This window comes from Cetorhinus maximus, chromosome 14 (genome assembly GCF_964194155.1).
Source record: "Cetorhinus maximus chromosome 14, sCetMax3.hap1.1, whole genome shotgun sequence".
Taxonomy (NCBI): Eukaryota; Metazoa; Chordata; class Chondrichthyes; order Lamniformes; family Cetorhinidae; genus Cetorhinus; species Cetorhinus maximus.
The window spans coordinates 103,512,872-103,527,760 of record NC_135892.1 but is presented as its reverse complement, the minus strand read 5'-3'; the positions used below and the strand labels follow the sequence as shown (position 1 = coordinate 103,527,760).

At 40.5% G+C, this 14,889-nt stretch overlaps 1 protein-coding gene across 1 annotated transcript in view; it reads right to left on the bottom strand.

Moving 5' to 3' along the window:
- Nucleotides 1–477: 477 nt before the first annotated feature.
- ahctf1 (AT hook containing transcription factor 1) overlaps nt 478–14,889 on the bottom strand; it is a 107,079-nt gene continuing 92,667 nt past the window's right edge. Inside the window, exons 34-37 of the mRNA XM_078557373.1 lie at nt 10,600–12,184; nt 2,581–2,702; nt 2,018–2,154; nt 478–1,814 (exon numbers count right to left, since the gene is read on the bottom strand). Of these exons, the coding sequence (XP_078413499.1) occupies nt 1,598–1,814; nt 2,018–2,154; nt 2,581–2,702; nt 10,600–12,184 (2,061 nt within the window). The 3' untranslated portion in view covers nt 478–1,597. The remainder of the gene's footprint in view (nt 1,815–2,017; nt 2,155–2,580; nt 2,703–10,599; nt 12,185–14,889) is intronic.

Below are 14,889 nucleotides of genomic sequence, written 5' to 3'. Positions count from 1 at the left end.
GTAAAGATTCAACTGAAATTACATACAGCCAAATTCATTGTTTAAATCGAAGTGTGGCTAAACACGTTTCCGGCCCTTCAGTGATGTCCTCTGGCTCAGACCAGAACTTACAATGGTTAATAAAACTGATCAGGTTAATGATGATGCTGCACAATCTAGTTTGTTTACCCATAAAGTGAGTGTGTGATGCAGTGGGGATACAAGTCCCATTTTTAATCTTTCGGTCTCTAGTTGCATAAATATTAAAGTACTTGCTTATAAGCATATTTATAAGCAACAGATATATGTGAAATTAGAGGTGTAAAATTACAATTTAGAAAGGGGAAGAACTGATGCAACTCTTCCCTCTATTATATAATCAAATAGGGGCAAAAGTGAAAAGGAAAACATCAGTTAAAATAAACGGAAATCTACTAAATAGGAGATTATAGTGGTGACAATAAATAAACACAAAGAGAATAAAACAAATCCACTGTATAGAGAAATTTCAGCAATCTTTTTATTTTTTTTAAAATCTGCCTGACTTACCTGTATTTGCTGAGCTATCTCAGTTTGTTGTGTGATTTATAGCAGCACGCCAAGCATATCTTGATGAAAACCAAAAACATGATACAAGCATTGTGACAAAAGTAAATAACGTGATGCAGCATCACGTGACATAAAATTAGTATGTTACAAGGTTCAGTGAGATACCTGGGCTAGATTTCAAAATTGGTGCTTGGCTATCTTAAAGGAGCAAAAAAAAAAACGATTGGGTTGTGGGAGAAGATATCCTCAGTATAAAATATTTCCCACCCTTCATTTTAAAAACAATTGGAGGTGGAATCTCCTGCTTCTTCTCCCATGGTGACCTTTCTTTTCAGATTCGAACTGAAATGAGTAGTTTCCGATTGAAAAATATTGGAAACCATTATATCTGCATTGGGCGTGAGCAGAGACTTGAAATGACAAGTATCCATGGAATGAGAAAATAGCTTACAGAGCCAGAGGCATTTCCTGACAAAGAGGAGGCACTGCCTTCATGCATTTAGTAGAGTTAATGGAATACACAAATTATAACCTATTCTCCTTTAATGAAAGCTGAATGAGGTATGATAGCTTAAGATAGCCAAACACCACTTTGACCTATGCCTCAGATTACTGACAATCTTATCATGTCTCTAAAATGATCATAAAAACAAACTTTAGAGATGTACAACTGCATATACTGTACCATTTACCCCATTGGCAAAATGTTCCATCACAAAAATGCAAAAAACATATCAAACTGCCAAGTATACATTTTATTTATAACTTCCCTAAAATGTCAAAAATATTTACATTTAATCATTTTATATACGTTAATAAAATGTAAGATTCATTACAAAATTAAAATGAGAAACATTTGCCTAAAAACAAAAATAGCAGTTACAATACTCCATATGGAGCTACAGTTCCCCTTACAGACCATTTGTTCATGAAATGTTAAAATAATTTATATAAATTATTTTCCGAAAATTAGATGAACTTCAGAAATTCACTCAGTTCTGTATACTGTATAACTCTTATATATAAACTGCATCCAAGTATTAAATTGATAAAACAGTAAAACTTTGCACTATTTGTGTCGGTTTACTTTTCTGCGTGTGACAGGCTTTCGGAACACTGGGATCAGTTTTTTCCTCTTATAACGAAGTGTCATCTTGTGTTCTACGGATCCAGCATCATCCTCTCCCCCTTCTCTTTTACTGGAACGTGTATCCAAAGGGCTTGCCAAAGGAGAAAGAAATTCAATTTCTACTGGCGGAGCTGACCACGAAGCCTTCTTGGTTATTCTGTCAAGACCGAAAACAATCATTGTGTCAAAACACACTGAAGTTTCACGTTAATTATACATGCTTGCAATAAAAGAAGCAGCTGATAAAATTAAGATGGGGCTTAAAATTCAATGTCCTTTGAGTAACACAGAATTGCAAATTACAACCACTATCTTATTCTGGCCCCGCCTAAGGGTTATTTTTGAAGAACTGGGTATTACCTGGGGCTCTTTTTCACTCGGAGCCTTGTAGTTCTGCTTCTGGTATTTATTTTCTCCTCATGTTTTTTACTTTTCTCCTCTTCCTGTTTTTTAGCCTCCCTTATTTTGGGGACATCATCCTCCAAAGCATGCAAGTCCTAAGTGCACAAAAATGAAAATTTGCATTAAAGTATTACTTCTCTTACAAAAATATGTATTATAATTTATTATTTAGCCAACTATCTTCTAGAGTATTACTACTAAACAGGAAAAGTACATTAACCAAAGCCAGTTTGACGGTTGCAATTAAAAAGGAAACGAGGCTACCTAATAGCTAAAGGTCAAGCCTTGTCCAGAAGTTAGAACGTAAACCAGGAATGAGAAATAAGCCCATCTTATTCAGCCCATCAACGCCAATTCCTTTATTGTGCAAACTTTCCCAATTTGTATAATTACACTCAATTTAAATTTAACTCGCTAGCCACATTAATTTCAATCAAGTAGTTTTACTATGCATATCCAGTTTTTTATAGTTTTAAAATAAATAATCTTTATTCTAGATCTTAAAATGCAGTTTTGTTTACCTGTTCTTTCACTATCTGCAAAGCTGCTTTGCCAGTTCTTCTCCTGGACCTTGTTAGAGGAGTAGAAAAAGTGAACTCTGGCGGCTCTTTCACAGAAGGTTCCTGCAACATTGTTTTCTGAACTATTAAAAAAAAATTGGAAACAAAACCTGTTAATGAACCACCCAGTAAAAATGACAACTTCATTACTTTCATGAAGTGAAATCCCAGACATTTAAAAGCTTGTTCATATTGTTAAGTCTCAAAGTGATCAATACATGCAAAAACCAAACTTCAAAGTGCCATAGAAAATGTAGTTCTTCACACATCCATAATATGTAACCTGAAGGAATCAACATCCTACTGGAACTTTGTTCTGATTTTGCAATGGGACTTGGATAAATTAGACTTGCCATTTAGTACTGTATTATAGCATAATTATTGTTATAGCCACTCATTTATGTGGATAAATGTCATTCAATAATTTAAAACGTCACAATTTCATTAGCAGTACTGGTCACAGTGTGAATATAGTAATTTTCATGGCAGATTGCTTGACAGAGAACTGCAGATGGACCACCACCCATAAGAGGGCCATGCTGTTTTTTTAAAAAAAGGATAGGCATTCAAGTTCAGCCCATTTAATCCTACTCCTTCAGGTACCATGCCCTAAGAGGGTGTTGGCAACATGGACTTCCATTGGATTGGTACATGATTATGCTTGGCAAAGCACTGCAGTTAGGACATGCGATAGAGGTATTTGAGGAAAATCTCCCCACTTCCCCCCCCACCCCACCGTGCATCAGAATTTCATTAATCTCTGAAAATAACATTTTATTTGCCATTACGTACCTCCTCCATTGAAAGAAAATACCACTTTGTACCTAGTGTTAGCATTCTATAAAGGGAAAATGATAAACATTCAAAAGTCTATAATTATTTTTTCTGTGCTGTGAATTTCATTTTTAACTGGGCACTAGTAAATTGGCTTAATAAATGAATTTCCTTCTGGCTTGGAACAAGACTCATGGTGTGGAAGAGCACCAGTCAAAATATACTCAATGATGAGAAACTATTTAAGATACCTTCTTCTTAGCTGCTAGTCCCCGCCATGTTGTTAAGTATTCATTTTATACAGAACTCCAGAGTCATAAATGCTCGATCATCATATCTGCAGTGGCTTTATGGAATGCAAGCACTAGGTACAAAGTGGTATTTTCTTTCAATGGAGGTGATAATAAAATATCTGTTTTTTCAGAGATTAACGCATGGAAAAAAAAGTGGGGAGATTTTCCTCTCATATCTCTATCGCATATCTTAACTGAACATCTTGAACTACATGTTCAATCTGCAAATTTCCATCTGTTAAGAGTGATGCGTGGAAAGTCACACACTTGTGCTGGCTATGTGCAATTTCCTGACTCTCACTTCTAGCATGTGCTGGAAGCACTGAAGCAGAAGATCTCATTTACAGTCTTGTGATAGCCTTATACAGGTGCTAAAGATGAACCATCAAGAAGTTAGGTTTACTTTGTTGAAATAAGAGGGAACAAGACAACTTTAAATGTAAATAGAGTGACCTTGTAAGTTCTTATTTAGGCAACCATAAATGACGTGAATCTATATTCCACCTTTTCCATGGCTTCAATATCATTTCTATAATGGGGCATTCATAACTACACACAGCTTCTGGATCGGGAGAATTGAACTGTGCTTTTTGTGGCTCTGCCCACCAGTAATCCTGTTGAAGACCTGTGTACCTACATCCCTAGGTCACACCGTTCCTTATCCCCACTGGGAAAGCCACCACATCAACCATATAGTCAGTCATTGTCCTTCTCCTCAAAGAACTACTGCTTCACATTGTTATTGATGTTGATCTGCATTTGACATGTTTTTCCAGATTTTAAAAAATTCATTCATTCCCAAGATGTGGATGCTAAGGGCAAGTCCAACAGTTTGTCCTCAAGGAGGTTTCATGGAGCCACCTTCCTTAAACGCTGTAGTCTGAGAGATGAAGGTTGCATCGTTAGAGTGTTCCAGAATTTTGACCCTGTGACAATATATTTCCAAGTCAGAATGGTGTGTGACTTAGAGACCTTGGGTGACCAAGCCTTCAGTTATCTGCCCTAATATTTCCTTGTGTGGCTGTGTCAAATTTTGCTTAATGACACTCCTGTGAAGTGCTTTGGTTTTATTATGCTAAAGGTGCTATATAAATACAAGTTGTTGTTGTGCTGGTGTTCTCTTTAGCCTGCTGCCTTTGCCTTTCTAGGTGATAGAGGTTGCAGGTTTGGGAGCTGCTGTTGAAGAGCCCTATAGTTGCTGCAGTTGATTTTCCAGCTATGGTGAGCATTTGGTGGAGGATGTGAATATTTAAGGTGGTAGACTGGGTGCTGGATCAATAGTTTGTAACAAGTGTGATGCCTCATTAAAGGTTAAAACACATGACATTAAGTGATAGGGGATAAAAAGAGTAGGGGCGATTGAACATTTTTCAGATCTGCAGGACATTGGTTTGGATGCTGTTACAGTTATCAATGCTATTCTAGACACCCCATATAGAGCCGTGAAAAAGTTAATCAAAACTGTACAGCAAGGATGCACTAGGATACTAGAATAAATGGTTATTAGTTACAAAGGCTTCAAAAATTATCTTCCCACTGAAGACAAGGGAGGAAGGAAGAAACTGAATTTTCAAAAATATGAAAGGTTTTGAGAAGTTAAATAGTGAAAGGTTGTCTTCACTGGTTTGCAAATTAGTAATAAGGTTAAAAAAAAGAGAAATAAAACTAGAACCTGATGGGCGAGGGTGGATCTTAGAAAACCTAAGCCGGGTTAGAGAACGTATGGCCATGGGCCAGATCCGTCCTGTTGCTCAATTTCATCCGGCCCGCAGCAAGATTTCTAAAAGTATAGACCAATGACAGTAGCGCCTTCAAAATAGCATTTATTATCATTATGAATTTGCTTTGGATAAAAGCGTCAGCTAAATTACTATAATAATATTTAACAAAATAATATTCAAATTCAGCCATCGCATTAAAACAACAGGTGAGTTGAACATTTCTGTAATCTCTCTTTAAAAAAAACTAAATTAAGTTAATTTAATTTGTGTGTGTATGGCCCACGACTGATTTTATGTGTGAAGGGCCCGCATCCCTGATCTAAGCAGTCATTTAATGCTATAGTCTTGTGCAGTTTCACTGTTACTGATGCAAGACTACCCTCCAATTGTTTGTGATAATACTAGTTTGAGAGAAACCAAATGCTGCCAATCCTCTGCTATTCCAATATAAATCTCCCTCAGTTTGTATCGTCAACTTAGAAGTCTGATTAACCTTTTAATAGTTTCCTTAATTTTTAAATATACACCCATTAGTGGTTCCTCCACTATTCTACTGGTACTCCATCTTCCGGTGTCAATACAGGCAAAATACTTGCATAGCAACCCTTCCTTATTGTCCTCAAAAGTTCTTTGCTTGTCCACTATTCGATACTCTCTCTAAACTCCATCTTGCATCCCGCTTTATAGCAAGTGTCTATCATCCATCAGCTTTGCACTTGCTGATCTGTGCAGGCTATTGGTCCCCAAGTACCTTAAATTTATAATTCTAACCCTACAATGCACCCGCCACCACCGTCCCCCAAACCTCCCGAGATATCTCCTCTAATTCTGGCCTCTCGTGCACCCCCAATTTTAATCACTTCAACATTAACAGCCATGCCATCAGCTGCCCAGACCCTAAGCTCTATAATCTTCTCCCTAAACTTCTGTTTTCCTTTAACATGCTCCTTAAAACTTGCCGCCTTGACCGAACTATCCTGAAATCTCCCTATGTGCCTGGCTTGTTTGATAGCACTCCTGTGAATCAGGAGAGGATGTTTTATTATTTTAAACATGTTATACACATGCAAGCTGTACAGTAAGTCCTTGCTTTAAGTCGCCCTGCTTAACATGGTTTCGTTTTAAAGTCATTTATTCTTTAGGGTCTGTTTTTCCCGTTTGCGTAGCCATTATTGTTTTTATGCTGTTTACGTACATCATTGGCAGAGTTGCCCGTCGGGTGGCAGCAGTGTTGCTCGCTATCATTGCAGTCGGCAGAGCAATGGAACAGTGCTATTAGGTTTGTCTGCAACCTCAGGAGATGGTTTGGGAGATTCCCAGGTCAGCATACAGCAAGTCAACAGAATCTGTGGAAATTCAGGCAAAGAATACTGGAAACCCATCTGAAGGTGACTGAAGGCCTTGGGTAGCCATCTGTGTCACAGGATTAAATATTTTCTTCAAAGGGTGAAGAATGCTTGGGATGAAAATCATTGGGGCAACTAAATGCAATGTGCAGAGGTAAAAGGAGATGTAAAAATTGAATGCAGCATTTCATGAATGAAAGGTTACCAAAAGATTTGTTCAAAAACGCATTTAGCTTTTAAGTCTGGAAGTGCTGCAAAAGAAAGCACTTAGGGGGCAAGGTTTCTGAACCTTACAGAGGAAAATATGGCAGAGATTTTTGGTGGAGTTTGGGGAAAGGGTCACAGGACCAGACATGGGGGCCACTCCTCAGCTTTTAATCATAGAATAATCAAATTATACAGCACACAAGGAAGCTGTTTGGCCTATCATGTCTGTGCCAGCTCTTGGAAACAGTTATCCAACTTTCCCCACTCCCTTGCTCTTAGCCCATAGTCCTGCAATGTTTTACCTTCAATTTATACAGTATTTATTTTATATTTAATGATTTATTTTATTTTGGAAGTTATTTCAGCTAGGAATGCAGTGCTGTACAAGGGCAGCAGATAAATGGGAACACCGCCATCTGGAAGTTCCCCTCCAAGTCACTCACCATCCTGACCTTGGAAATATATCACCGTTCCTTCACTGTCGCTGGGTCAAAATCCTCGAACTCCCTCCCTAACAGCACTGTGGGTGTACCTACATCACATAGACTGCAGTAGTTCAAGGCAGCAGCTCACCACCACCTTCTCAAGGGCAACTAGGGGTGGGTAATAAATGCTGACCCAGCCACTGAAACCCACATTCCATGAGTGAATAAAAAAAGTATGGTACAGTATTTCGACTTGTACATTATTTTTTCCCCGGTGAGAAATGTCCAAAGGAGCCTAACTCCGGTTTTAACACTGATTCCTATGGGAACCCATGATTCACATAAATAAAAACAGAAAAGGCTGGAAAAACTCAGGAGGACTGGCAGCATCTGTGGAGAGAAAAACAGAGTTAACATTTCGAGTCCGTATGACTCTTCAGAAGAGTCTCTTCACATAAAGTTGTTTCATTTAAAGTCACGATTTTCAGGAACACAACTACAACTGTAAGTGAGGATTTATTGTAGCTGGGTGGGCACCTAGTTAAAACCTGAGTAATTTTGTACAAAACTGAAAATTTCATTAAAGGCCAACAGGATTGTTGGTGTGGGGAATGATATTCTAAGGATAACACCAAGGCACATTGTTGGGACAAACTAATTTCATTCTACTCCTAACCTGTACTACACATAACACAATGGTACTTGATATGAATGATGGTACCTACAGTCCTTACGTTAGCAAGGGCACAAAGAACGCCCTCCTGTACACACAGCGGCAATGGGAGTACAAAACCCAGAAATCAACTGGTACAGGAGCTAACTGAGGACTGGGTGGCAACTTAAAAGGTGGGTTGAGAAATGAATCAATGATTAGAGTGGTAGTTAACTTGGAGAGGGGAGATCAAAGAAAAAAAATGAACATTTTCTTATAGTAAATGATCACCAGGTGGCGTGAGAGGAGAGTCTATGCCTGATGCTGAATAGAATGGGCGATATGAACTGGAATAAATTTTCTCTCAATTTTCTGATATTTTTATGCAAAATATCTATCTAACTTCCCAAATTCAGCAAATTAAGACAAGTTGCTGAGCTACATCCGTCAACATGGACCTGTATACATTTTTCAGTCTGGGCTAAGTTAAACATCTAGGGCCAGATTTAATGGGCCTCCGCCACAGGAGTCTCACCCAGTTCCGTGGCGGAGGCCCGATGGAATAGGTGCCTCGATCAGGCACCGAGTGCCTGACAATGAAGGAATCTGCCACCAAATCCGAGGAGGTGGTAGGCACACCTGAAAAAGAGTTTTCTGGGTGGACTTCAGGAGGCTCGGGTGGCGGGGGTGGGATGCGTGGCTTCCATTTAATCCCTGAGCTATTGCTAAATTCTAGTGGGCTCATGGATAATTGGTATCAATTGGCTCATTAATGAGCCTAATTCACATCCCACCGACAGGCAAATTCCTGCACTGGGCCCTTCCCGCGCCAACATTTTAGTGAGGAAAGTTTTCCCAATGCCAGGAGTCTGATGCGGGTACTCCTGCTCAATTCTCCCGGCCCTACCTCCCATCATCCCTGCTCCGGCGGGCTCAATTAAATTCTGTGCCTGGTCTCAGCCTGAAAAAATTTTTTGTATCATCGCCTCATGACTCCCTACTGCACACCCCAAATATTCAGCGAGCAGAAATTTTAATAAAAATCACAAGCTTCCTGCTCTTTATCACTCTCCAGCAACTCTGAAAGTGGATAATTGAAATTTTGATGAGGATAGAATTAAGGAGACATGAAGCCAATGGGAAACCCAGGAAATTCTAACAAAACTGAACAATTTTCCACTGGCTACAGAAAAAGTGTGGACTTTTGTGGATACATATATTGTACTCTGCGTCGCTAAATCTGGTTGTTTAGGGATGGCACATAGAATATGATAACACAGAAGGAAGCCATTCAGCCCACTGTGTCTGTGCTGGGTCTTTGAAGAGTTATCTAATTCGTCCCACTCCCCTGCTCTTTCCCTATAGCCTGGCAAATGTCACCGTTTCAAGTATATATCCAATCACTTTTTGAAAGTTACTACTGAATCTGTTTCCACCACCCTTTCCACAGTGTCAAAAAGATACAACAGTGACATTCCATGTCAAGTAGTAGGGGCTACTTTAGGCATAGGTGAATGCTACAGAAGTTTCACTGCTCCAGGAAGTCTCAGATCTGATCCTCATTGGAGATTTTTATCTGATACTACTGATTCACTCTGAGGTGATGAAGTCATTGGATTCTATTGCACTGTGATCAGAAATTCCCACACACAGAATTGAGTGGAGTCTGTTCCTGGAATAAAGCAGCTGCAGGATCAAGTAGGAACCAGTGATGGGAACGAGGGGTGAACAGGTAGCAGAACACACTGAGGGAATGGACTTTCACTTGGGGGTGGGGGAAAGACAACAAAGGAAAGAAGTGATATTTATGGCAGTGAGAGCCCAGTGAAAAGTTGGGGGACAGTAATTTTTCTCTGGCTTTGCTATCATCTGTGCTCATGCACAAAGAACAGCGACTGGGTACTTTACTCAGGAGTGTCCAGAGCCTCATGAACCATTACCCAGCTAGCAGGCAATGCTTTATGAAGGGGGGAAGAAAGTTGGTACAAAAAGGGGAAAAAAAACCCTCCAAAGAATATAATGAATGCAAATTTACTTACAGAAAACAGTGGTGATACACTTCACCCTACTACTCGAACACAAAAGTGATGTATACTTCTGTAACGAGTTCTACATATACATCACATGACTGATGTGTTTTTTTTATTCTTTCACAGGGTGCAAGTGTTGCAGGCTAGACCAGCATTTATTGCCCACCCCTAATTGACCCTGACGTGGTTTTACATCAACGCTCCAGCAGTTCTGTCCAACACGCTCACCCAGCCGAACATAGTTGCTAGTCTATTTGTTTGTGTGTGATAATTAAGGATGAGGAATGCTTTACTAAAGTAAAAATGGTAACACATTAATGTTAAAATGTTCATATTTCAGACCAACAAGAAAGCATGCCAGATTTGTGCAAACAGTGCTAATTGAACTATGGCCTTCATTACAATTTTTGGCTGTACTGTCTATTTGGGTAACTAAATTAAAATAAAATAGACTAAACCAACTAACTTGGTACTTACAAAAAGGTTCAAAATACACTTGAACAAGCAGTTTAAGAGCCTTAGCCAAAATTACCTTTTGTTTTTTTTGACGATCTTGTAAGAGGAGGTGAGAAAGTGTAAGAATCCTCTTCTGCTAAAATTATTGCCTGCGATTCAGAGCCTTTACCAGTTCTTCTAGTTGGTTTATGGGTAAAAGTAACTGTAAGCTGTTCCTCTTGCCTGTCATCCTCAATATCATCTTTAACAACAGGCTTTGGCGTTTCTTTGCTTGGAACAGACTGTTTCCTCCTTGTTGTCTGAGAATTAGCAGGCAAGGTTACCTCAACATTTGAATTCAGTTCAGCAATATTTTCTAATGCCACAAGATGGGCATCTTTGGCCCTACTTCTTGTAAGTCTGCTGGGTGTGGGTGGCACAGGCATTTGTTCATTAATCTGCAATGTCGAAAGTGGGTCAGTTAGCAGGGCATGGACTTCAGAAAGTTTCCTACTTTTCTTTCTCGTAGAATGATGAGAAATAGGAACGATGTCAGCTTGCTGACTTAGTGGTGTTTTTAAAGGATCGTGCAAGATGTGCTCTGTATCTGCTTTAATAGCAACACTACTTCTTGTGGATCTCAAAACAGGAACAGTTTCAGTGTGCTGAGTGAGTGGCATTTTGGCAACAAGCAGAGTACTTTCCATGACATTCGTTCTACGAGTGTTAACTTTTTTGGAGGACTTTGAAGTAGGATGGACTGAGTCAGATTTTTGATCAAGTGGTACATTCTTCGGGTCAGCAAAGGTATTTTTCAGGATCTCAACCACACCTGTAACAGTTCTCCTTGTACTCCTCCTTGGTGTTGCAGTTATTTCAATTTTAGGTTTAACTTCTTGTATTTCCACCAATACCAGTTCCTCATTATCCAGGGCATTGCCTTCAGTCACTTTATTACCTTTTCTTCTTGAGGACCTTGTGGGTGTTGTCACTTGCTTAGTTTGTACAACCTTGCCAACAATCTCCTCAGACTCATCTGTTTCTGCTTTCTTCTCTGCCTTGCTCTTAAACCAGCCACCCTTCTGATTTACTACTGGGGTGTCTACATGAGCAGGTAGGGAGATCAGTTCAGATAATTCTACATTTGACTGACCTACTTTAAGAACCTCTATTGTGTTCTCTGTTTTGGCCACTTTAATTGGTTCAGTCACATAAGGCAATGCTTCAGACAGGTTGTGTTGATCTTCTAAAGGTTCTTGAAGAACCAAAGAATTGTTTTTTATGGATGTCTGCTCTTCACTTTCAAACACATTAACCTCCGGAGTGTCTTTACTGGGTTCATTAATTTTAGTTTCCGTTGAATCAAATGGAATTGTCTTTACATTCTCAACTGAAGGATGTTGCTGGCTTGTCTCTGAAGATGTTATCAGTTCAACAGCCTCATCCCCATCGTCTTCTTCTAACATTAAATTAAAGTTTTCTTGAATATTATGTTGCTCTGCAACCTCATCAACTTCGCCTTCAGCTTCACTCTCAGCTTTTACTGTATTATAGGACTGCTCTGCAAGTTCAGAGTCATTTTCTCCAACAAATACAACTGGTTCATGCTGCTTCGGCTCTGTGGGAGTTAGGGGCCTAGGCTCTTCTCTTGGGGGCTGCACTTCAAATCCATCATCACCATCCTGCAATCAGAAGACAGGAGTTTTGGATAAGAAAATATTTCATAAAAGTAATTCCACGAATCATATATTTAAGCACCCATATTTTGGCACCCTTCAAATGCATCAGAATGCAAAGAGGAATTCACTGCACCATTTATTTTAATACACTTATACTAATGGATTAGTTAAAAGGAAAATTGCGAAAGGCAAGCACTTAAAAGTTACATTACCTTTTTAAGTTAATTTTTCTCATTGAGAATAGTTTACAACCTTTCCATACAAAGGAATATGTGGACATCCTAAAAGGGAGGAACCACTTGAGAGTTTAGCCCTCTACAGGAATGACACACACATGCATTCCCTCAGTCTCACAATATAGAAAGCTTCATTTTAGCACTGCACTGCAATTGTTTTAAATGAGGTGGAGGGAGATTGGGAGAGAATGAAAATAGATGACATGTATACTTACAGACCTAAAGACATGAAGATACTTTGTGTGCAAATATGCTTATACAGACAGTGAAACATATAAATACTTAGTATGAGCTTTGGAGCAGTCAGTAAATCTTTGTTCCAGCCATGTTCATGAGATGAAGTCACTGGAGTTCTTTACCTAGCAATATCTAGATGGGAGCACAATCAGCAGGAGATCGCAGGGGTTGAAGCAAAAAAACCCATCAACACCATCTCATAATGAAAAGAAATTTGCAGTAAATGTGGCCTTGCCAGTATTCCCCACATCCAGGGAACACATTAAATATATTTTTTTATTCATTCACTGGATGTGGGCTTTGCTGGCTGCGTCAGCATTTATGGTCCATCCCTAGTTGCTCGTGAGAAGGTGGTGGTGAGCTGTCTTCTTGAACCGTTGCAGTCCATGTGGTATCGGTGTACCCACTGTGCTGTTAGGGAGGGAGTTCCAGGATTTTGACCCAACGACAGTGAAGGAACAGCGATATAATTCCATGACAGGATGGTGAGTGACTTGGAGGGGACCTTCCAGGTGGTGGTGTTCCCATCTACCTGTTGCCCTTGTCCTTCTAGATGGTAGTGGTCAAGCACTTGGAAGGTGCTGTCAAAGGAGTCTTGGTGAATTCCTGCAGTGCACCTTGTAAATCGTACACACTGCTGCTACTGCGCATTGGTGGTGGAGGGAGCGAATGTTTGTGGATGTGGTACTAATCAAGGGAGTTGCTTTGTCCTGGACGGTGTCAAGCTTCTTGAGTGTTGTTGGAGCTGCACTCATCCAGCAAGTGGGGCATGTTCCATCACACTCCTGACTTGTGCCATGCAGACAGTGACAGGCTTTGGAGAGTCAGGAGGTGAGTTACTCGTCTTACTATTCCTAGCCTCTGACCTGCTCTTCTAGCCACAGTATTTATATAGCTGGTCTAGTTCAGTTTCTGGTCAGTGGTAGCCCCCAGGATGTTGATAATGGGGGATTCAGTGATGGTAATGCCATTGAATATCAAGGGGCGATGGTTGGATTCTCTCTTGTTGACGATGGTCATTGCCTGGCACTTGTGTGGCGCAAATGTTACTTGCCACTTGTCAGCCCAAGCCTGGATATTGTCCAGGTCTTGCTGCATTTGGACGTGGACTGCTTCAGTATCTGAGGAGTCGTGAATGGTGCTGAACATTGTGCAATCATCAGCGAACATCCCCACTTCTGAACTTATGATGGAAGGTCATTGATGAAGTAGCTGAAGATGGCTGGGCCAAGGACACTACCCTGAGGAACTCCTGCAATGATGTCCTGCAGCTGAGATGACTGATCTCCAACAATACAACCATTTTCTTTTGTGCTGGGTATGACTCTAACCAGGAAAGAGTTTTTCCCCTGATTCCCATTGACTCCAGTTCTGCTAGGGCTCCTTGATGCCACGCTCACTCAAATGCAGCCTTGATGTCAAAAGCAGTCACTCTCACCTCACGAGTTCAGCTCTTTTGACCATGTTTGAACCAAGGTTGTAATGAGGTTAGGAGCCGAGTGGCTGTGGCGGAACCCAAACTGGGCATCAGTGAGCAGGTTATTGCTAAGCAAGTACCACTTGATAGCACTGTCGATGACGCCTTCCATTACTGATGATCGAGGGTAGACTGATGGGGCGGTAATTGGCCAGGTTGGAGTTGTCCTGCCTTTTCAGTACAGGACATACCTGGGCAATTTTCCACATAGCCAGGTAGGTGCCAGTGTTGTAGCTGTACTGGAACAGCTTGGCTAGGGGCGTGGCAAGTTCTAGGGCACAAGTCTTCAGTGCTATTGCCGGAATATTGTCAATGCCCATAGCCTTTGCAATATCCAGCGCCTTCAGCCATTTCTTGATATCATGTGCAGTGAATCAAATGGCTGAAGGCTGGTATCTGTGATGCTGGGGTCCTCCGGAGGAGGCTGAGGTGGATCACCCACTCGGTGTGAAGATTGTTGCAAATGCCTTATCTTCTGCACTGATATGCTGGGCTCCTCCATCATTGAGTATGGGGATATTTGTGGAGCCTCCTCCCCCAGTAAGTTGTTTAATTGTCCACCACCATTCACGACTGGATGCGGTAGGACTGCAGAACTTAGATCTGATCGTTGGTTGTGGGATCACTTAGCCCTGTCTATCACTTTCTGCTTATGCTGTTTGGCACGCAAGTACCAAACCTTCACCAGGTTGACACCTCACTTTTAAGCATACCTGGTGCTGCTCCTGGCATGCCCTCCTGCACTCTTCATTGAACCA